Source organism: Chenopodium album, chromosome 5 (assembly GCF_948465745.1).
Source record: "Chenopodium album chromosome 5, dcCheAlbu1.1, whole genome shotgun sequence".
Lineage (NCBI taxonomy): Eukaryota > Viridiplantae > Streptophyta > Magnoliopsida > Caryophyllales > Amaranthaceae > Chenopodium > Chenopodium album.
Window position 1 is genome coordinate 5,948,749 of NC_137838.1, and position 23,324 is coordinate 5,972,072.

General features: G+C 34.6%; 4 protein-coding genes across 4 annotated transcripts; 1 reads left to right on the forward strand and 3 right to left on the reverse strand.

Moving 5' to 3' along the window:
• The first annotated feature begins 1,690 nt into the window (after positions 1–1,690).
• On the forward strand, positions 1,691–2,833 carry LOC145632474 (uncharacterized). Its single transcript, XM_081684856.1, has one exon. It carries the CDS (start codon positions 1,691–1,693, stop codon positions 2,831–2,833), a length of 1,143 nt encoding a protein of 380 aa, XP_081540982.1.
• Positions 2,834–4,031: 1,198 nt separating this feature from the next.
• Positions 4,032–7,457, reverse strand: LOC145630199 (uncharacterized). Its single transcript, XM_081682450.1, has 5 exons — positions 7,304–7,457; positions 6,724–7,155; positions 6,182–6,343; positions 4,878–5,338; positions 4,032–4,703 (listed from the first exon to the last, which is right to left on the reverse strand). The coding sequence occupies exons 1-5, from the start codon at positions 7,356–7,358 to the stop codon at positions 4,116–4,118; spliced, it is 1,698 nt and encodes a 565-aa protein (XP_081538576.1). The 5' UTR covers positions 7,359–7,457; the 3' UTR covers positions 4,032–4,115.
• Positions 7,458–8,763: 1,306 nt separating this feature from the next.
• LOC145632475 (uncharacterized) lies at positions 8,764–11,922 on the reverse strand. The gene is made up of 5 exons (XM_081684857.1): positions 11,862–11,922; positions 11,252–11,743; positions 10,797–10,943; positions 9,861–10,300; positions 8,764–9,390 (listed from the first exon to the last, which is right to left on the reverse strand). The coding sequence occupies exons 1-5, from the start codon at positions 11,920–11,922 to the stop codon at positions 8,764–8,766; spliced, it is 1,767 nt and encodes a 588-aa protein (XP_081540983.1).
• A 1,402-nt stretch (positions 11,923–13,324) lies between these two features.
• On the reverse strand, positions 13,325–16,743 carry LOC145632476 (uncharacterized). Its single transcript, XM_081684858.1, has 5 exons — positions 16,692–16,743; positions 16,107–16,580; positions 15,533–15,676; positions 14,301–14,746; positions 13,325–13,942 (listed from the first exon to the last, which is right to left on the reverse strand). The coding sequence occupies exons 1-5, from the start codon at positions 16,741–16,743 to the stop codon at positions 13,325–13,327; spliced, it is 1,734 nt and encodes a 577-aa protein (XP_081540984.1).
• Between the last annotated feature and the right edge of the window lie 6,581 nt (positions 16,744–23,324).

Sequence of the window (23,324 nt, forward strand, 5' to 3'; positions counted from 1 at the left end):
CTTGCAAGGGGGTCTGGCAATATGTTGTAGTTTCTGACGTGAACCTTCATTGGCTCAGAATCCCGTACTCCTCGACCTGAAATCAAAATTGGTGTCGTACACTTCACCATAGACAAGACAATCTCCGATTCAAACACGGATATCGGCATGGAAGCATACCCCTTTAGCCCAAACCACCAGAAGATCAAACCGAAGCCCCATAGCCAAAAAACCCGGCTTAAATCCTGTGCCAGAAGATCGGTAAACCGATCTGCAAGCCCCAAATCACCCAAACACACCACACAAACAGAAAAAATAACAAAACTAATAAACACACAAAGGCACCTAAAATAAAAAACAGGAAAAAACTTAAAAACTAAGACAACGAACGAAACCCTAACAACCCACCCCGTCGCCAAACCGAGCCCCACCACCAACGCTCCGAGGTTCACCAACCAAACCCACAAACCGCCGGATATAAAAGCACGGACCGCTGAGACCCGCCCGAGAAGCCCAAACCCCACACACCCCTGAGCCGCGACACCGACGGCCCTACACGAGGGACTCAAAACGGCCCTACACAAGGGACTCAGAGGGAGATAACTCCCCCTCCCCGTTCTCGAACTCAACGTCGCTACAGCAGCCAAAGAGGTGGAGCATAGGCGCGGCGGGGAAGCGGAGAAGAAGTACGGCAGCAAGCCGGCCTCACGGCCGGTGATGAACAGAGGCGGCGGACGAAGAGGAGCGGCGCAAGTTGTAAGGCTGAAAAGACAAAAAACCAAAACGGGAAAGGAAAAAAACAACCTAAGGGAATAGATCGGAGGCTCGCCGACGCTTTGGCGTGGGCGGTGAGCCACACGGCCGCCGGCGAGCCTCATGGCCGGAGTAAAAATGGGAAAAACGGAGGGTTTTTTTTTTTTGGAGAGAGAGGGCTGGAGAGAGTATTGATATAAGTTTATCTATACAGAACGCAAAACTTAAGTTCACTATGTTCAATACGTCTTCAAAAAAATAAAATAGAAAAAAAAAAGTTCACTAAATTCAAATTTGTCGTTTTATTACAATTTTTATTGTTGTTAATTGTCTTTAATTTTGTAATAAAAAATCTTAAAATCATATATGTAAAATAAATGCATTAATATAAATCTAATAAGAATTCATTTTAATAACTTTTTTCCCAATGAATTAGGGTATTAAGCAATTAGATGACTATTTTTTTTTTTTAAAAAAAAACTTGATTAGATTAGAAAAAATATGTTTAATTGTTTATAGTAGATCAAATCAAATAGATAAATTTAAGTTATATACTCATATATTTTTTTTTCTTCACAAAATATAATTTAAATTTATCTTTTTGATTTGATTTGATCTGATCTACTCATAAGTTCTTTAAAATAAAAAGATAAATTCAAGTATAAGATAATATCATCAATTTTTTAAATAAAATATTTATAATTAAAAGATAATATTTAAATTTTGAAATAATTTAAATTTCATTGGTCAGTTTATTTGGCTAGTGAAAATTTTTAAATCTAAATCAAATTTCTTCTTTAGTTAAAACTTAACATATTCCAGCCGTAGGAATCCTATATAAAATAAGCTACATCTCCCTTAGCTTAGGGTTTGTAAATATATACGAGTAATGCAACTACAACTTTACTTCATCAATGTCGAATGACTAACAACATCCGATCCTAAACAACTTCCTTCAATGTCTAAATTTCGACACGAAAACAAGGTTGTTTCTCGAATAGACGAACTAGATGATGACATATTGTCTTTGATTTTTTCAAGAATAGCTTCATGGAAACTTTTGGTTCAATGTCGAAGTGTTTCAAAGAGATGGAACAACATTATCTCTCAACCCATCTTCCTTGGCCTTATTTCTTCCAAGTTGCTCCCTTTCACCGTTTACATAAATAGCATTTGGGAAACCTCCGTAATATCCGAGCACCCGTTTTTCCAATCCCAAAATCCTCCATTGAACCTCAAATTTTCCCCTTTTCGCGTCAACTCCTACCTTGTTGGTTCCTACTCTGATCTCTTGATTTATTGTAACCATTGTCCAGATTCTTGTCAAGAGAAGGCACTTTATTGCTTCTACAATTTAATTACTAGAGAAAATATCGAAATCGAAATACCTATTGACTACATTGTTATGGATGGATGGAATTGGGTAGCAATTGGATGTGCTGGACATTTAGAGGGCATTAGTAGTGTTAAGGGTGAAGGAGGTTTTAAATTTGTGCGCATCGTATCGAAATCTAGTTATAATATTTTGCAAGTATTTTCTTTTGAAAGCGGTAATTGGAGTATATATCGCAAAACCTTGAATTCTGATCTTCAACTTAGTTATTTTCGCAACTCCAATTCTGTAACTGTGAACAACAAGCTGCATTGGCTTTTAGACCACAGTATTCTAGTGATTGATCCATATAGTGATGACATTTCGCGGTATATCCTGATTAAACTGCCGAGCTGCCTACCTACTAAATGCAATCTAGGAGTATGCAAGGAGAGACTCCGGTTAACGGAATTTGCGTATGATTCTGATTTATCATCTTCCTTCGCCACATTGAATGTGTGGGAACTCGATGATTACAGCAAGAGCACTTGGACCGTTGTGTGCACGAAAGTGATCACTACGACTAAGAGTCACCCTGATTCATGGCCATTGAAGAAGAGTTTGGGAAAAATTTTCAAGGTTATGTTTCATCGCTATGATTGTGATGTTGTATACTTGGCGACCGCAAACAAAGTTGTTCAATATAATCTCAAAAGTGGTACTTTCAAAGTGGTGGTGGATGAATGGGGAGCAATGTACCCACTGGTGAATCCTTTGGTGGTAGCTTAACAATGCTTTCGCCTAATCAACATGGTTAGAGCCTAGCTACTATGTTTACTACCTCGTTAATGGTTATCTGCAACTTCCACTGAGAGAGGTAGTATAAAATTTTATATATTTTATGTTTTAATATATTTTATGTTTTAACAGAATTCATTTCAAATAAAGGTGGTAGTATAAAATTTTATATATTTTATGTTTTAACCGAATTAATTTCAAATAAAGGTGATATGAAAGCTAATCTTGTTTGATTCGTACCAGGTAAAAGGGGTACGATTGTGTAACTCATTGCAAGATATCCTAGCTTTTCTATTTTATATATTTGTTCATATAGATTTTATTTGTACATGTCACATAATTTTTATTAATGAATCACAATATTCACAAATAAGGTGAGCTAAAAGGTCATTAAAAGAAACAAAAGAAAAAAAATAAGTGTGTTTCCAATGCAAATGTGTTTGCAAAAAATGGTACAATTTAATTTCAGATTCTCATTATAGTATATGCTCCCTTTTACTGTTCTATGCTTTCACCGTTCTATGCTTTCACCGAACATCCCGGTTTCAAAACCCTTGGTTTATCGCTATCTTTTCTTCCTTGTTACAACCATACTAACCCTTTTCTCCCCGTGCACATAGTCATGTCTTACAAAAATCTCTTAGTGTGTTGCGAACCTCCTATTTCGAATCCTATTGGAATTATAAGTGAAACCGTCTACTACATTGTGGATCCTATCATGAGGCGGTACATACAAGTACCTCAACTATACAAAAGCCGGTTGCTTATGGGCTTGTTGTCGCGAATAGTAATAGTATTGCTTCGTTTTTGAGTTATAAAATGGTGCAGTGCGTGTGTGGTCGTGTTGGAGTAGTAGTAGTTGGATGCATGAAAAAGAAGTTGTTTAATGATGGAGGGTGTTTTAGTACGAGTGCAATCGCCCTAAATCATAAGCTACATTGGGTGGTAGAAAGGAATGTTCTAGTCAACGATTTGTGTAACGAAACATGTACCTTCATTGAAATGCCGTCTTCACAAAGCTTGGCGAAAGTGACTGGTTGTCTAGGGGAGTTTGATGGCCGGATTTGGCTGTGACAAATGGAAGATTGTGCTCCTTTTAATAATATCCTTAACGTATGGAAGCAGGGCTGTTATATATAATGAGAGCAAATAGTCATGGGTGTACGATACACCCGGGTGTATAAAACAATTTCTATAGAAGTAGATACATTCAAATATTCAATTAAGGGAAATATATGTTATTTTACAAGTTACAAATTTAAGCTGATCAAATCTATTGAAAGAGTTGATGGTGTTGAGGCTTGAAAATGAAGTTGCATTCAATAATTGAACGATAAGCCTCGAGTAATCCAGGGAGATCCGTTCCTGCAAAGCCGATGATTGCAAGACAAGCGAGGCCAGAAGTGCCAAGATAGAGCCAGCCAAATTCAAAAATAAACGGAAGTGTTGCTGCGAGTGCTATCAACGAAGTAGCTATTGAGATGATGAGCAATGTGAGGCCAACCAATAGCTTACGAGGCAATGAGTGGAGAAAATCTTCTTCAGCGAAGTTTGAAGTTAAGATTGATGAAAACACGAATATTGAAGCAATAGATGATAACAAGGACATAGAATCAAATACTGCAAATGCCCAATACCATGCCCCGTGACTGAAAGGTTTTACAAACGATCTGAGTGCTGCAATCAGCACTACAAAAGTGACTAGGACGGCAGGAGTAATACATGATTCTGCAGTACCTGCAATACAATATTCTCCCTGTTTCTTAAGAGTTTGGTGCTTTTTGGTAAACAAAGTACGCGGTGTTTCCTCATCAAAATTCCGAGATAGTGCAAGGTGGGGCTGTACAAGATCTTCAATTGCCTGGCACGATTGAAAGTTATATCCATGAACAATAAGCTTATGTAGTACTTCATTGTTTGATTAGTTTTGACATTTACTATGTTCTTATCCACCTGATCATGTATTTAGATATTTGTAGATTTTAAGGATGTACACTAATTTTGATTCAGAGAGTAAAGAAGATAAGTAATTTACCTTAAACCATAGCATCTCTCGATGCATCACGATAAAGGCTGAATTTGATGGTCTAAACCCGTAACAAATATCAGGAGACAATAGGCCAACTAAATGAAGGATGTTATTTCCATTACTGTCATTTACACAAATTGCAAGCAAATCCTTGACGACATCTTTCTCGATAACGAGCCTGAAAATCTTCTCCCGGCGATACTGAACTGCAACATGAAGTATACTTTGATGTTCGTCGTTCAGTTTCCATATCAGCTCGGGATAAGAACTAAGTATCGTTGTCACAAACTCAATATTGCCTACTTCTACTGCAATAAACAATAGCTTCCAAGGATGTGGACTCATCAGTTTTGGTTGGCTATTGCAATCTCGTCGATGCCTCAAAACTTCATCCCATAAACGTACTACCAGTAGAAGAGCTTTAAACAATTGTAGATCATTTTCCTTACGGCTTCCAATTCTCTTAACTGTTGAAATATTAAATTTAGATGTATGAACTATATAATTTCTTAGTCTACTAATTAATACATGGTAAATAATTAAATAAAGCTTAGCATGCTTATAGTATACTTTGTATGCTCATTATTGATAAACATATGCACTTCAATAATTTAATTTTGGTAATGTGTTTGAGAGTGTTTGAGGGAGAAATGAGAGGTAGATGTTCGAAAGGAGGGGGAGGTGGATGGTTACAGCAAGCCGAGGGTAAGGGGGAAAGGGGAGTTGACCTATGATGGAGGTGAGTCACCGGGGAAGAGGGGTCGTAGGTGGCGTCGGGAGGAGAGTTGCTGCAAGGGGAGGGGGAAAACGAGGAAGGTGGTGGTTTTTGTTCTATTTTTATTTTTATGAATTAATTTAATTATAAAATGGTTAAATTAGTGTTAAAATGATAATTAGAATAAATTAGAAGTTAATTAAGTGGATTAGAGGCACTGGTTGTTTTCAACAAAAAAGTTATATTCGCCTATTCGGGTTTTTTTTTTGCCAAAATGTTAAAAATAGAGTTTTCTTTAGCCAAAAAGCTTTTTAAAGATTTTTTTTCACAAAATGGTACATCTAAAAGGTTTTTTTTTGACAAATTTTCCTTAAGTTTATTCATATTTTGATAAGAAATAAAGGAAAACATTAGCTAGGTAACCCTTCTTATGAGGGGAATACCTACTGTATCAAAAGACGGCATTGAATATACAGTTCAATTACTTGGTATAAACACCGATGGAGATAAAGCAAGTATTCTAATTTTTTAAGCAAGGTAAATAAATTATATTTCTACTACAAGCAAATTAAAGTTTAAGGAAAAAAATACTAACAAAAGTTGCAGCAGTCGCTCCAGATGCTAAGTCGACGTCCTCGATGACTTCCATTTGACTTTAGCGACGGTCTTTTCGCCATAGCATGCAACACTAGCGGTGTCTTGTCGTTATCATACAGCGCCAGTCCAGGACGGTTGTTTAGGATCTCAAAGGCTATATCTGCATTTATTCGTACATAGTAGTATATTGTCCATTATATCGAAAGGATCTACGAACTCTCTATTAAAAGAAAAAAAAAAAAAAATTTCTGCAAAAATACAAGAAATTAATTATCAACCACAAACTAAAATAAAATTCAGACAAGTTCCACAAATTACATGTAAGATATACTGATTGTACTCTATATTGACTATATATTACCTCCAATCCGTTTCTTTAAAACATATAGAATTTTTTTATCAATTTTCACAAAGTTACTTTGGTAATCTTGCTCGATGTTTTATTTTTGCAAAGTTTTAAAGAGTAAAGCATTAACATCATTACGAGTGAAGAAAGTATATATATATATATACGGAGTACATAGTAACAATGTTACATACCATAAGATTCTTCGTTGATAATACTAATGAAGAGATCGACGAGGTCCTTGTTTGAGAGATACTCTAGAGTGAGTGGTAAGAGGTACCTAACCATCTCCCTATGGCCTAACAAAGCGGCCATATGGAATGCCGTCAAACCTTTATGACTTCGAATCAGTGGCAGCTCAGGCTGAACACGGACCATCTCCCTCGCAGCAGTAACAGTTCCAGATGCCAAGGCTAGACAAAAAGTACTTGAGTTGTTGATCGAGGTCAAGTCACTAAAAGCTTCAATTACAATTTTCATTAAATCTACCACAATATTAGACCTTCTTGCCACTGCGGCGAAACAGTTTGGATGCTTTGAATGAAGCTTTCTTGCAGTTTTCCAGTCTCCATTTAGTGCAGCGCCATAGAGGAATAATCCATTGGAGTACTCATCCCATGTTTCCTCTTCATTTTGATTCGGTTTTTCAGTATATACATATTAGAGAGGCATATCAAATTCACGAAATACTAATACGTGATTATATAGAGAAAATTTGTCTATCGATAAAAAAATAATTGAAAGAGAGACGGTACAGAAAATGAGAAAACATACCAGAAAAAAAATCCTGTATTTGAGTTACTAAACTATCATATTGTCCAACTTCCATTGTTTGATGCTAGCAATGTTGATTAATTATCATGAACTCGCGAGGTTGGTTTAGTTGACCAATAGTAGGTGCTTAAATAGAGAGCTTGAAACGTGAAAATGAAACTTAATCAACCATGACATCTATGATCGTTAGGTATCCTATCGTATGGTAAAAGAAAATTCAAAGAAAATGCTAATTGATGTAACCATTTTTCGCAATTATTTAAAATCAATTGGACATTATATTGACTCATCAGATCATTTCTTTTTTCTTGCTACTAGGCCAACTTGGATCCTTGATTGTGACACCGGCCGGCCACACCATAACACCCATGACTTCAAATAAAAAATTTATACGCATCCAATTAAGGTGCACGTAAAGGTATTTGTAATTTTCTACTCATAATATTTTGCTCATTTTAAATTTTTAAAATGAGCAAAAAAACATAAAAAAATATAAAATGAAAAAAAAAAAAATAAAATCAAACCACATCGATTATATTTTAAAATAATACTTCAATATAAATAGTTTTCAAATGGCTGCAATAAAATTGTAGCCATTATACTAGATTTAATCTCAACCATTTATTAGATTTTGACTAAGCCAAACCTTTTATTTGGATTACTTTGTGGTTTACAAAAGTAATTTGACAAAAAAAAAAAAAATAATTACTCTGTACTTTGCTTTGCTCCATCATTTTATTCATTTGCGATTATTGTTTTATGAAAATACATCACAAATCCTCACACATTAGGCCTGTAAAAATTATCCGAGAATTCGAAAATCCGATACCTAACCGATCTGAATTTGGGTGATTTATTTTAAAGGTAGGATGATGAATGTTTAATTTGGGTGGGGAAAATCCAATTACACTTTGTTAATTCTTAATTACCTAATCAACATGTATGCTTATATGGCTCACTACATATTTGATGGAGATGTGAAGTAGATGTCTCTTAGTTTAGAGGCAGAGAAATCATATGGGTGATAAACAATGTTTTAGTAAGAAATACATTTTTTAAGTTATATTTTTATGTCAAAAAACTACACGAACAGACTAGATTAATCCGTAAAATTCAAAGGGTCAAGATTGAAAATAATTACAATGGGTACAATTTTATTGTAGCCATTGAAAAGTCTCATTAAGATAATCAAACAAAATCTTATACTACATATGTTAAATCATTTTACATACAAAGTATAATACTACGTAACGTATTAAAAAAATGGTAAAAAAATCAAAGCGTATCCTTATTATCGAACAGAGGTATATGTATACTTATGGCATGGGCCAAAGTACAAGATACAATAGACTCTATTACATGTAGCTCATACAATAGTTAGCCCATCATTTACGGCCAGAAAATGAAGCTGATCACCTATAAACAGTCTCGAAACCCTCGAGGTTCATTCGCTTCTTAATTCATGAATCTCGAAAGAGCTCTTGTTGAGGTCGGAAAATATAATTAGATCCAAATGTTGAACAATAAACCTCAACCAACAATGGAAGATGCTGCAAAATATAGGAGCTACCAATGATCCATGCTAGGATAGCGATAGTTATCCATAACATTCGATGTGGGTAAATGATGACAATAGCCACGGTAAAGGCTAACAACATTGTCATTATAGAGAAGAAAAGTAACGCCAACCCAACTATTAATTTTAGAGGCAACGATACTAGAAAATCCTCCTCGGCGTACCTCGATGTCAAGATGGAAAGGAATGTCAAGATCGAGCCAGTTGAAGCCAATAAAGAAAATGCATCCGATGCTACAAACACCCAAAATAACTTTTTGTTTTGGTTATTATTACTTGGTGAAGGTGGTTGAAAGATTGCTTGGAAGACGACTGCTGTGACTAGAGTTGCTACAACCATACATGATGTTGCTGTGTCTCGCATCCATTTCTCCCCTTCTTTCCTTAGCAATCTATGCTCTCTAGTGAACAATGTTCGAGGTGTTTCTTTGCATTCAGATCTTCCTTTGTTTGAGCTTGGTGGATTGTTTTTTGCATCAGCATATTCTCGTTGTACAATATTTTCAACGGCCTGTGTGCACCAAGTTTAAGCTGTTAATTAATTAGGCTTGATTACGGATGAAATAGTTTTTAAATACTCCATTTACATATCTTATAGTTACCTAATATGATTAGATTTCTCATTGTAACCCTATAAATATTGATCAATGAAAATCACTCTAATCAAGGAGTTAATATTACTGACAGTCCCTAAATCAAATTTTCTTAGACCAATCTTCTCTTCATTACTTTTACTTTTATGACATGCTTACACTATCTTTAGGGTTAATTAAATCGATCTACACACTTTCTTAAGTATTCAGGGGTTTAAATGTTTAATTATAAGGGATACTATTAATAAAGTAATATAATTAATTACTTGGAAAAAATATGTCAAATATGAACCATATAGTCATTAAAACATTAAAAGACAACTGTAAAATTTTCAATATTTCTGACCAAATAGCAAAAACGAGAAGAGAATTAGAGAAAAACAATTACCTGAAACCATAAGAGTTCGCGTTGCATTTGAAGGGCAGCCCCAGAAACAACATTGAGTCTATCAGTGCAAGGCAAATTGGCTGCTAGATGAAGAATATTATTCCCATTATTAGGATTCTTGTAAGCTGCAAGTGAATGGTTAATACTACCTATTTGACGAATATGACTAAAGATTTTCTCTTGGCGGCATTGAATAGCAGCATGAAATATGGTTCGATTTTCTTCATCTAATTCCCATATTAGGTCTGGGTAATGGCGAATTAATGTGGTCACAAACTCGTAGTTTCCTAACTCTATAGCCACGAAAAGCAGTCGTGGCTGAGGGTGAGATAGAATCTCGGATATTTTCTCATGAGGTTGTTGTATTACTACTTTCCAAAGGCACTCAACCAGTTCAAGTTTAGCTTGATCTTCTTGTTGCTCCCTCCATAAGTTGGTAACTGAAACAAATAATTTAAGCATACTAATGATATTAGTTATATTATTGCAGTGTACAATTTAAATGTTCTTATGGATAGATTATCTAAAACCTTGCATTGATTGATTGGATAGGTTGGTCACTTTTTGCATAAAGGAATGGGCCTGACTTGGGCCTGCCTGGCATAAATTGGGTTTGGACTAAAATTGGGCCATAGAGGCCCAATACTAAAATAGAGTTGTAACGCTATTCAACTTAACCAGTTAAGCATATGTGGTTAATTGGTTAAGTTGAATAGCGTTATAACTCTATTTTAGTATTGGGCCTCTATGGCCCAATTTTAAGCCAAACCCAATTTACATAGGTCGGGGCTAGAGACCGAGCCAGAAATTGAGGTTCTAGTAGTTTTGAACTAGGGGCAATACTCGATCATCTTTATAGAACATTCAAGCATTTAACTATATGACTAATATTGCATCGATAAGAATGAATTAAACATAAGTTGGTCGAAAACTTACAAATATAGCATAATTGTCTCCAACAATTGAAATGACTTCTACTCTTTTTTCTGTTCTTCCGTGCCAAGACATGCAATGGTGTCTCTCCTTGCCCATTCTTGTCAATAGCTAGTTGCTCATCCCTATTAAGTATCTCCAAAGCAATATCTGAGTTGCACCAACAATGATTAAAAAAAAAAGGGAAACACAATTCATACATATGTATAGTATGTACTATTAGTTGTATGTGATAGAGTATAAAACATATTACCGGACCTCAACCAAAAACTGATTAAAAAAAAAACGGAAACACAATTCATACATATGTATAGTATGTACTATCAGTTGTATGTGATAGAGTATAAAACATATTACCGGACCTCAACCAAAAACTTAAGCTGATGGTTGAGTGGTTGAGGCCCAAGAATATGTTTTATACTCTATTAGTATGTTATGTGTTCAAAAGGTTTAAGTACCAAATAAATCGGTGTTGATTGTGCCAATAAGTAGATCAATGCGTTCATTGTGCAACAATAGATGAAAGCAACGAGGCATGAGATGCTTGACCATCGCCCCATGACCTAGTAGAGCGGCTATTAGAACAGGTTTCATGCCTTGGTTTCCAGGAATGTTTGGCAGCTCTGGATTTCGTCGTTCCATTTCCTCCACAATCTCAACCACCCCAGAAGCAGCAGCCAAACAGAAAGCAGTATTACCAAATTTATTTTGCAACTCTAACTGTGTAGCTGTAATTTGGGATACTCGTAGTAATTCCATGACAAAATGACAACGTCCGCCTTCTGCTGCTATGTGCAAAGCAGTATCTCCATTTCTCGAAATCACCTCCATAAAACAATTTTCATGTTTATCATGGATTTCCTTTGCAACCTCCCAATCACCACATAGAGCCGCTCTATATAAGCGTACTCGATAGCCCTTGCTGTACTGCTGCAGCTCTCTTTCATTGGCTGCATCAACAACTCACTCTTGTAAAAATTAACTCAATATCAATGAAAGTCAAAACACATGAATTCTTTTTTTTTTAAAAATTAAAAAAATTCCCAACGTATGTGTATATAAACTTACCAGACTGTTGATCAGGATTATCAATGAGCCCAAGTTCGACGTCATCTTGTTTTGGCGCCATTTATTAGTCAATTATAACTAACTAGTATCACTTAGCTTGCTATAAGCACTGCATTCGGCAATTGCGTTGTGACAATTAACAACCAAGACTCGAAGATTGTATATTTGTATGTGTATATAGTAGATTAATTAGCTTCAACTTACTAATTATATACTTATATAATATTAGTAGTACAATTAAGCTTACCTAAATGAACATTTGGCATATAGTGATGTGTATATATATAACAATTAAGGAATTTACTTTAATTTGGACACATTGTACGGTTTGTCAACAAACTTTAAATTCCATATCATTATACATTAAACTTGTCGGATTAGATGAAAAGTAGGGAATAATACGTAGTTGATGATTTTAATACTGGTTATTAAAATTTTAATGTACTAATTCTGAGTTTACTTGTGTTGTTATTGGATAATTGGTGTTATAGTTGTTGGCTGAGGTCTTTTCTGGGTGACGATTTGGGTTTGTCTTGTCAAGCAAGTCTTCGCTTGAATGTGTGGCAAGACGTTGGCTATTATTTTCTTGTCTATTAGCGAATAAAGTTATTTTTTTAAAATAAAGTTTTATTAATTTTTATTGAACTAAGGCTTTAAAAATTGCAAGTAATTGTTAACATTCTCCAATCACTAGGAAAATATACTAGTATATTAATTTCACTTACCATTTTTTCATTGGTTAACATGATCTAATTATACAATTTCTTAAGCCACTTCTTTGTAATTTTATCCAAATCGATAATATACAATAATAAGTATGAATTTCACAGCTTAATTTCATTACAATAAAAAACATGACTTAGGACATGTTCATATTTACTAAACTGAACTGAACTTGAAGCTAAATTGAATATTTTATGAGAGAAGGAAATTATGAGCTAAACTGAACTGAATTAATTAGAGCTGAACTAAATTAAGCTAAAGTGAACAGACCCTCCCACACATTCATCCATACATCACACTTCGAAACCGGATATAAAATGCCCTTAAAGTTGCGCTAACTTTGACCTCGTCCGAATTCCGTGTACAAAATGTTTCGAAATCCCAAGTATTAGGCCCAGGCGCTCAGCCCAATTTATTTGGGTTATTACTAGATTTTTGGTTCAAGCCCAAAATAATTATATTTAGCAAAAACCTAGCCCAAAGCGTCTATTTATCCATGTTTAGGCGCATAGTGAAGTTTAGCTGTTTAGTTACAATCTTACTATTATACTTCTACGGAGTACATACTACATAGTACATACACAAGTTTCTTGTACCTAATTACCTAGTGATACAAGATAAGAGGCTAGAATAGTTGGCGGTTTGAATCTCACCAAGCACATTTTAGGATGTACTAGACTTGTGGCTGTCTCGATCAAATTAATCATATAGTCCTATATGGATTAAGCAAGAGTCGTCCATTAATCTCGAAGTAGTTCATACTGAGGACGAAATAGATACTTTGCTCCAAAGGTTGAACGATACACCACAACCAACAGCGGAAAATGCAACCAGACATAGACACCACCAACAATCCAAGCAAAAGCAGCAACAATTATCCAACCCGGTTTGTTAGGCGATAGCATGATGATCGCCATAGTAAAAGCTAACAACATTGTTAGTATTGAGAAGAGAAGCGTTGCAAGACCAACAATCAATTTAAGTGGCAGTGACACTAGAAAGTCCTCTTCGGCATAAGTTGAACATAAAATTGCTAGAAATGTTAAGATTGAGGCAGTCGAGGATAACAAGGCCAATGAAAACGAGGTGACGAAAGCACATTTGAGGTTGTCGTTGTCTATTTTCGGTGTTTGAAGGGCAGCCTGAAAGACCATGGCAGCTACAAGAGCAGCGACCAGCATACATGAGTTCGCGGTGCCCCTCATCCATTCCTCCCCTTCTTTCCTTAGGTTTGCGTGTTCTCTTGTATACATTTCTCGTGGCACTTCCTCAATTACGTCTGTTACAATTCCGTTTGATTTCTTAATGATTCTGTTTTTAGTATGTGCAAATTGACATGGTACTATACTTTCGACAGCCTGCCATAATTATAGATATGCATATTAGAAATTTATTTATTGAATCAAAATAATGGACCAATTTGACATCTAACCAAATTTGAAATTAGAATAATTGATACACTTTGTTTTTTGAGCACATAAAATGAAGGTATTCCATATTTTTTTTAAACTGTGGGGTAGTAAAACATGAAAATAAATAAATAAATAAATAAATAAACTATCTCTATTTCAGAATAATTGATACACTTTTGTGCACAGAGTTTAAGAAAATATCAGGTGGAGACAATAACATAATAAATTGTTTAATATAGAGTAAAGTTAGTAGTTAAATTATTATTCTAAAACGAAGGGACGGAGGAGGTAGTACATGAATTACCTGAAACCACAAGAGTTCCCGTTGCATTTGGAGAGCTGCACCCGAGGCCTTATTTAGAATTTTAGGGCAAGGTAAGGAGGCAGCCAAATGAAGAATATTATTTCTAGTGATGGGATGCACATATTCAGTTAGCAAATGGTTAACATCTTTTAAATGGAAAATATGACTAAAGATCTTCTCTTGACGGTACTCAACAGCAACATGAAATATGGTTTTTTGTTGTTTATCCACTTCCCATATTAGATCCGGGTACTCGCGTATAAGGGTTTCGATGAACTCATTGTTGCCCACCTCTATAGCTTCAAAGAGCAGCCCGGGCGACGGAAACCATAAGAAACTAGAGATTTTCTTATGATCTCTTTCTCTTATCACTCTTTTCCAAACTACTTGTACCAATTCTAGTTTGCGGTTATGATCTTTCTCTTGCTTACCCCATTTGTTTTTCACTGTAACAAATTATCAATATATTGTCAATGTAATAATGTACTTGTAGCACATAATTAAGCAATACTCCATTTGTCCCAAATAACTTACACAGTCAAACTTTGCATAAATGTTGACGTATTAATTTGACCTTATTTTTACATAAATAAATAATAAAAATTATAAAAAAAAAATTATATTATTAAACTTAATATCAATACCTATTTAATAAGGGTTCGTTTGGCATTGCCGTGGTTTTCTGTTTTTTGATTTTTTGTTGTATAAAAGTATATGATATATGTCACATAATGAATCAAAAATTATTTAAACTTATTAAAATCATAATAATTTTGAAAACTGACAACAAAAAAGTGGAAACACCTTTTTCTTGTTTCTTGTTTTTGGTTTTTAGTTTTCAAAAAAACAGGAAACTAAAAACCAAAAATGATGTCAAACAAGCCCTAAGCTACTTATTTTATGATATAATATGTTATTAAATGTTAAAAAACTATAGTCAAAGTTAATATATGAATAGTGAAAAAAGTGTAACGCGTCAGTTATTCTGAGATGGAGAAAGTGTTTCATAGTATGTTAAGAAAATAACCTATGTAGTATATATGAGTTGTTGAAAAAGTTTAGCTAGGATAACTAACATATAAAAAATAGGTTTGATGGTATATTATCAATTGGTTACGTAAATCCAACTGCTAGTGAACAAGCCAATAATAAAATTATATATGTAGAATGGAATGATTTAGAATAAGTGGAATGGGACGATTGGAATTATATTAGAGTAGTTGAGAACCTACATGCATTGCAAATATACTCGAGATGACTTAATTTGCTCATCACTACTGGTGTCTTTCTGGCCAAGGCGAGCAATGGTGACACCGCGTTTCCATCCCGCTTAATGGCTAATTCGTCATCTTCATCTAGGATCTTCAAAGCCACATCTGCAATTTATGTATTAAGGGATTCAAGCCGATGAAAAACTATAAATAAATAATTTATTTCAAAACCACTATGTTAGCAAACTTAGGCCCTGTTCTCTTCACCTTAAAAAAATAATATTAAGTAAAAATAATTTTAGTTCAGTAAAAATAAGTTCAGTTCAGTAAAATTAATTTCAGTTCAGTAAAATTCAGTTTTCTTAAAGAAGAATTATAATAGAAAATCAGTAAAAATAATTTAAGTTCAGTTCAGTAAAAATAAGTTCAGTTCGGTAAAAATAATTTCAGTTCAGCAAAATTAAGGTGAATCAAACAGGGCCTTACAATAGGAATTCCCCTCGTGAGAAAGGCTACCTAATGATAGCAAACTTATACAAAGTCTTATACAGTATATACATACAAAGTATTATATTAGATTATTAGGCAAGCATACCATATAAATCTTTTTCGATGACAGTGATGAGTAGATTGATGCGATCTTCAGAAGACAAATTGTTAAAGTGAGTCATGAGATGATTAACCACCTTCTCATGGCCTTGCACCGCGGCCATTTGAATTGGTTTCTTGCCTAGGCTCCCGCCAATGTTTGGCAGATTTGGGTTATGCTTCTCCATCTCCTTCACAAGATCAAGCACACCCGAAGCAGCAGCCAAACAATAAGCTGTATTTCCGGCTTTGTTTGGCTGCACCAATTGTGTATCCGTTAAATTGGCATGTGCAAGTAATTCTTTTACAAATATATGCTTTCCTGCCGTTGCTGCTATGTGCAATGCTGTATTTCCATTTTTAGAAATTATTTCCGCGAAGCACTTAGGGTCTTCTACAAAAATTTCATGAGCAGATTTCCAATCACCATTGAAGGCCGCTTTATACAATCGTACATGATAATCTTGGAAGCATCGTCGTCCTACAACATTCATGATGTACATTATGTAACACTCGTATTAGTTACAAGTAAATGATACTCTTTGAAAGGAAGAAATGTACTAGCTATATATTTGAGTGTTAGTTTACTTACCAAGCAAATCTATTTTAACATTGATTTGTTCAGGCTTTGCTGAAGAGTCCATCGGATTAATTAATTTGGCCAGTTAATATACGATCACGATGATGTTTTTCAGGGAAAAAAAATGTAAAAGGAAAACGAAACCTTGAGTATTTGGAAGAAGATAACACAAACTCAGAGATTGGTATAGATCAGAAAAACTATATGGGTTAGGATAAAGTGATTAAAGGCAATATAATGACCCTTTTATAATGTGTAATTAAGTATTCTTTAATAAGACTTGATAAACGACTACCAAAAGAAGAGCTGAGCTAATTGGGAGCTAATTGGTCTTCAAAAGCTTACCTAAAGCCATTAAGTGAAGGAAAAAGTGAAGTTTAGTGATTAATAAAACTGAGAGACGTGTTTATTTTTTGCACTAAGAAATATCTTTTTGTTACTCGAACATCCTTTACACTCGTTTAAGATATAATTCCTCCGTTTTTATTTACTTGACTAACATTTCTAAAATGAAAATGTCATATTATTAAGGTTTATTTTTAAATTATCACCCAAAAATGTAACCATTTTCGAACTAATCACCCGTTTAATTTTTTATTTTAAATTACCACCCCTTAAATTAAATAAATGCTCAGATTACCACCTATTTTAAAAATCCGGTAGATTTTCCGTCTGTAGGCCCCACCTAACACTTATTTAAACCATTTTGATTTATTTTTTCCCTGATTTTTCTCTTTAAAAACGCTCTATATACTTTAATTCACATTTCTATCTCCAAATTCAACCAAATTTCAAAGGGAAAAAAATGTGAAATGAAGTTAGGAGAGCTTTTTTAAAGAGAAAAAACGGGGAAAAAATCAGTAAAAAAGGGTCAAATAAGTGATAGGTGGGGCCCACAAACGAAAAATCCACCGGATTTTGAAAATGAATGGTAATCTAAGCATTTATTTAATTTAACAGGTGATAATTTAAAATAAAAAATTTAATGGGTGGTTAGTTCAAAAATGATTACATTTTTGGGTGGTAATTTAAAAATTCCTTTATTATTAACCCATAGTATATAAGTATATTTGATAAGTTTTCTGTAGATAAATTATCTAAATTACCTCTCTTCTCTCTTTAAATATTGTGCCTAAAGCTATGGATTAAGAAAATAGAAACGGAAGAAGTATCAATCTTATACTTGCGATCTCTTGCCATTATTTTAACTATTGTGCGATTATTATATCTAAACTTTAGAGTTATTAATATGAAGTACGTCGTACCATTCAAACATTCTATTTTATTGTACTTATATATTTTTATTATTATTCCAATTCCACTTCATTCTGGTCCAGCGGATGGACGTAATCACATGTATGATTCCTTGTTAGCTCTAAGCAACATCCAAAATTTATATCAGTTTTTAAGAATATATATAATCAAAAAGGAAGAAAGGAAAAAGTGAGAAGATGAACTAGGTTATCTTAGGAGATCGAGAGCCTTCCTAGAAGTTACCGTCTCGGCTTCTCCATTTCAGAGAGGTTACACAAATTCTGTTTTCTTCTTATTGTAACTTTCTATCCAGAAATTAGATACTCCCTCTGAGTTTTAATAAGTGTTACACTTATTAAATAAGACCGTTTTTTTAGTAAGTGTTACACTTTTTTTTTTGGCAAAAGGCTACACTTTACTACTTTTTTTTTTTTTTAGTTGACAACGTTTGACTTTTACGCTATTCACACACTGTACTTTGACTCGCTTTTGTAATTTATAGATGCGATAAAATATAACATGTGAGATCTTTTTAAATCGTCTTTATGTATATTTTATTAATAGAGCTTTTTTGGTGCAGCAGGCCACACCGTGTGGCCTGCTGCCAAATCAGTGAAAATAACGGATTATACAGTATAACGGGGTTACTATTCACTCGCATAACGGGGTTACTGGTTTTGTCAGGGTTACTTGTATTTTTTTTTTCAGGGGTTACTTGTATTTTTTTTTTCAGGGGTTACTTGTATTTTTTTTCAGGGGTTACTTGTATTTTTTTTCAGGGGTTACTTGTATGGATTACTTATTCAGGGGTTACTTGTATTTTTTTTTTCAGAGGTTACTTGTATAGTTGTATGGATTATTTATTCAGGGGTTACTTGTAATTTTTTTTTCAGATGTTACTTGTATTTTTTTTTTCAGAAGTTACTTGTATGGATTATTTATTCAGGGGTTACTTGTATTTTTTTTTCAGGGGTTACTCGTATTTTTTTTCAAGGGTTACTTGTATGGATTACTTATTCAGGGGTTACTTGTATTTTTTTTTTTCAAGAGTTACTTGTATTTTTTTTTTCAGGGGTTACTTGTATTTTTTTTTTCAAGATTTAGTTGTATTTTTTTTTCAGGGGTTACTTGTATGAGTTAATTCAAGGGTTACTTGTATGAGTTATTTATTCAAGGATTACTTGAATGAGTTACTTATTCAGGGGTTACTTCAAAGGTTACTTGTATGAATTACTTATTCAAGGGTTACTTGTTACTTATTCAACGGTTACTTGTAAGCCCCATACCAAACCAGTAACACCCTACAAGTAACCCTTGAGCAAAACTAGTAACACTCTACAAGCAATCCCTAACCAAACCAGTAACACCCTACAAGTAACTCTCGAACAAAACTAGTAACACCCTACAAGTAACCCCTAACCAAACCAGTAACACCCTACAAGTAACCCCGGACCAAAACTAGTAACACTCTACAAGCAATCCCTAACCAAACCAGTAACACCCTACAAGTAACTCTTGAACAAAACTAGTAACACCCTACAAGTAACCCCTAACCAAACCAGTAACACCCTACAAGTAACCCCGGACCAAAACCAGTAACACCCTACAAGTAACCTGACCAAACCAGTAACACCCTCACCAAACCAGTAACACCCTACAAGTAACCCCTGACCAAACCAGTAACATCCTACATGTAACCCCTGACCAAACCAGTAACACCATCACCAAACCAGTAACCCCTGACCAAACCAGTAACACCCTAAATGTAACCCCTGACCAAACCAGTAACACCTACTAGTACCCATAACCAAACTAGTAACACCCTACAATTTTTGACGTAGAATGTTTGATTTAAGATTCCACAAAGAAAACGAGCTCACATTTCTTTGGTTCTTATCAATTTCACTACTTCAAATGTTGTTGATGATTTTAAGGATAATTAATCACAATTTTTCACAGCAATTTAACACCCAATTTCTACAATTTCCGGCTTTAATTGCAGCAATTTGACAAAGAGGAGAGAAAAAATGGGTGGAGTAGATATATGGTTGTTGGTGATGTGTGGTTTGGCTTGAAGAAGAAGCTAAAAAAAGAGGAGAGAGAAAATGGGTATAGTAGAGATATGGTTGTTGGTGATATATGGTTTGGAGAAGAAGATAAGAAAAGAAGAGAGAAAAGAGTTGTGATATTTTTTTTTAAAAAAGAATAATAATAATAATTATTGTGGCTGGCCACACCGTGTGGCCAGCCACATACAAAAATTTGTCTTTTATTAATATCCACTATTATAATTTTACAATGTTGATAAATAAAGTTATTAAGCGTTAAAAACATACGCTGACAAGTGTGATAATAAAAAGATGTCAACTAAAAAAAACAGAGGAAGTACTATATCTTTCTCCTCTCATGGTCCTAACCTAAACCCAATGTTACTTTTTTTATTATTTCTTCCTCTCACATTCATTACTTTTCAATAAATTATTCACTATATTTGTTTTATAGTTTTATACTACTCCCACTACCCCACTTACCTCTTATTTTATTTAAGTTAATTAAATTGCTTTAAACTATGTGTTGGTCAAACTGTAACACTTACGAAACACGGAGGGAGTATATAATCATAATAAAGACCAAGAAAATACAAAATTGCAAAACATATACATGCAGAGAGTCGTCTTAAACTTTTGGGGGCATGTGTTAATAATAATAATAATAATAATAATAATAATAGCAACTTTTTGGTGCATGCAGCAAGCCACATCATGTGTCAGGGATTACCTGAGTTATTTTGTTAGTTACCTGAGTTATTCAATCAAGGTTTACTCAAGTTACTCGGTAATTAAGGGGTTACTTGAGGGGTTCGGAGAGGGGTTACTCGAGGGGTTCAATTCACTTGGTCAAGAGTTACTTGAGGGATTACTCGATCAGAGGTTACTCGATTAGGCCGGTTATTCTAGGGGTTACTCGGTCATGGGTCACTCAAGTTACTCGATCAGAGGTTATTATTTAAGGAGTTCGGTCAGGGGTTACTTGAAAAGGGGTTATTTGAGGGTTCAATCAAGGGTTACTTGAGGGGTTAGTCAGTTAGGGGTTACTTTAAGGGTTGCTCGAGGAGTTTTGTCATGGATTACTTGGTAAGAAGTTACTTGAGGGTTACTCAGTCAGGAATAACTCAAGTAACCCCTGACTGAGTAACTTGCGTAATCCTGACAACTTTAGTAACCCCTGACCGTGTAACTCGAATAACCTTGACAACTTGAGTAACCCCTGACCGAGAAACTCGAATAACCCTGACAATTCGAGTAATCCCTGAACGAGTAACTCAAGTAGCCCCTGCCGCACACTACAGCAAGCCAAAAAAAAAATTGTGTAATAATATGCGGTTACATTTTTATCTCAAATACTTCTTACATTCCTTTAGTAATAAAAAAAAAACGTAGATAAGAATTTTTTTATTTATCCACTAAAATTAATGGTAAATTATTTTTAGTAAGTAAGACCACCTTATTATTGTTGATCAAAGCATTTTGTCTAGGAAGACCAAGTCAGTCCAGGCCAGCAAAAGAAAGGAGTATCGGTCATCCTCAAATTTAAGAGTTAAATATATTATATATGTGTTGTATGGTCAAAGAAGATAATTACATTCCTAAATTATAGACTATAGTTCCCTAATATATTGTCATATATATTATAGTTAAAGGAAATAATTAGCTTGATAAAAATGATAATTATCTATTTACAGTTAATTGAACCCTAATACGACCTGACTTAGAAATGACTCGACCTGATTGTAACCTGCAAATTATTGACTTGAACATAACTCGACTTGAATCCGAAAATGACCTGACTTGAAAATGACACAAATTGATTATGATCCGCAAATATTGACTTGAACCGAACTCGACTTGAACCCGAGAATTAATGACCCGACTTGATTAAAACCCGCAAATCATTGACTTAACCGAACCCGACTCAAACCCGAGAATGACCTGACCTGATTATAAACCGCAAATTATTGACTTGAGCCCAACCCGACTCGAACCCGAGAATTACCCTAACCCGTGAAAATCCGAATTAAACCCGACCTATGGTTCACCCGACCTGAATGTAACCCGGTCTGTTATTAACCCGACCCAAACCCGATAAGAAGTATAACCTGACTAAAGCATGACCAACCCAAACCCAACCCGCATAGGTTATGGAATTAATCCGAGTTGACCCGACCCATTTACCCGAATTGACAGCTCTACCCGAAACCTTAAAAATTTCTCAAAAAGCGTGGATATTAGTCTTCAATTTTGGAATTTTTTGACTTTTTTTCACCCGGAAATAAAAATTGCCGAAATTTTTACCATGCTCCCTAATATTCTCCGGGATTCGAATTGGCTGGGTGGAACCATCCAATTTTCCTTTAAACGGCCAATTTACCGGTTCACAACTTGCACCGATTACATTATCTCAAGCTTACCACGAACATGTATGACAAATATAATGATCATGTATGGTACCAAACGGAATTATATGACCCCGAAATGTATCCCCTAAAATCTCAATGATTTTCGACACAAGGCCCCAAAACATTCGAAATTTCTCAAAAAGCGTGGATATTTAGCCTTCAATTTTGGAATTTTTTTAACTTTTTTTCGTCCGTATATAAAAATTTCCGAAATGTTTACTATGGTCCTAAATACACTCCGGAGTCCAATTGGATGGGTGGAACCATCCAATTTGCCTTTAAACGACCAATTTATCGGTTTATAACTTGCATCGATTCCATTAATTCAAGCCTACCACGAACATTTATTACAACAAATAATGATCATATATGGTTCCAAACGACATTATATTACCCCGAGATGTATTCCCGATATTTTCAAAACTTTTCAACACCGAACCCCGAAACCTCCAAAATTTCTCAAAAAGCGTGGATATAACCTTCAATTTATGAATTTTTTGACTTTTTTTGGCCCGAAAATAAAAATTGTCAAAATGTTTACCATGGTCTCTAATACCCTCTGGGAGTCCAATTGGGTGGGTGGAACCATCAAATTTGCCTTTAAACGGCCAATTTACCAGTTTACAACTTGCGTCAATTTCATCAACTCAAGTCTACCACAAACATTTATGACAACATATAATGATCATATATGGTTCCAAACGGCATTATATGACCCTGAGATGTATCCCCTATAATCTAAAGGCTTTTCGACACTAGGCCCCGAAACCTCCTAAATTTCTCAAAAAGCGTGGATATTAGCATTCAATTTTGGAATTTTTTACTTTTTTTGGCCCGAAAATAAAAACTACCGAAATGTTTACCATAGTCCCTAATACCCTCCGGGAGTCCAATTGGTTGGGTGGAACCATCCTATTAGCCTTTAAACGGCCAAT

What these genes read in the sequence shown, in the direction of transcription:
- LOC145630199 (XM_081682450.1), bottom strand. Translation starts at nt 7,358, where the DNA reads ATGGAAGTTGGACAATATGATAGTTTAGTAACTCAAATACAGGATTTT. An exon ending in TATCAACGAAGAATCTTATG is followed by an intron (nt 6,344 to 6,723) that starts GTATGTAACATT and finishes GAATAAATGCAG; the next exon opens with ATATAGCCTTTGAGATCCTA. An exon ending in GAGCGACTGCTGCAACTTTT is followed by an intron (nt 5,339 to 6,181) that starts GTTAGTATTTTT and finishes ATATTTCAACAG; the next exon opens with TTAAGAGAATTGGAAGCCGT.
- LOC145632475 (XM_081684857.1), bottom strand. Translation starts at nt 11,922, where the DNA reads ATGGCGCCAAAACAAGATGACGTCGAACTTGGGCTCATTGATAATCCT. An exon ending in AATCAACACCGATTTATTTG is followed by an intron (nt 10,944 to 11,251) that starts GTACTTAAACCT and finishes GGTGCAACTCAG; the next exon opens with ATATTGCTTTGGAGATACTT. An exon ending in GCGAACTCTTATGGTTTCAG is followed by an intron (nt 9,391 to 9,860) that starts GTAATTGTTTTT and finishes TGGTGCACACAG; the next exon opens with GCCGTTGAAAATATTGTACA.
- LOC145632474 (XM_081684856.1), top strand. Translation starts at nt 1,691, where the DNA reads ATGTCTAAATTTCGACACGAAAACAAGGTTGTTTCTCGAATAGACGAA.
- LOC145632476 (XM_081684858.1), bottom strand. Translation starts at nt 16,743, where the DNA reads ATGGACTCTTCAGCAAAGCCTGAACAAATCAATGTTAAAATAGATTTG. An exon ending in CATCGAAAAAGATTTATATG is followed by an intron (nt 15,677 to 16,106) that starts GTATGCTTGCCT and finishes CATAAATTGCAG; the next exon opens with ATGTGGCTTTGAAGATCCTA. An exon ending in CGAGTATATTTGCAATGCAT is followed by an intron (nt 14,747 to 15,532) that starts GTAGGTTCTCAA and finishes AATTTGTTACAG; the next exon opens with TGAAAAACAAATGGGGTAAG.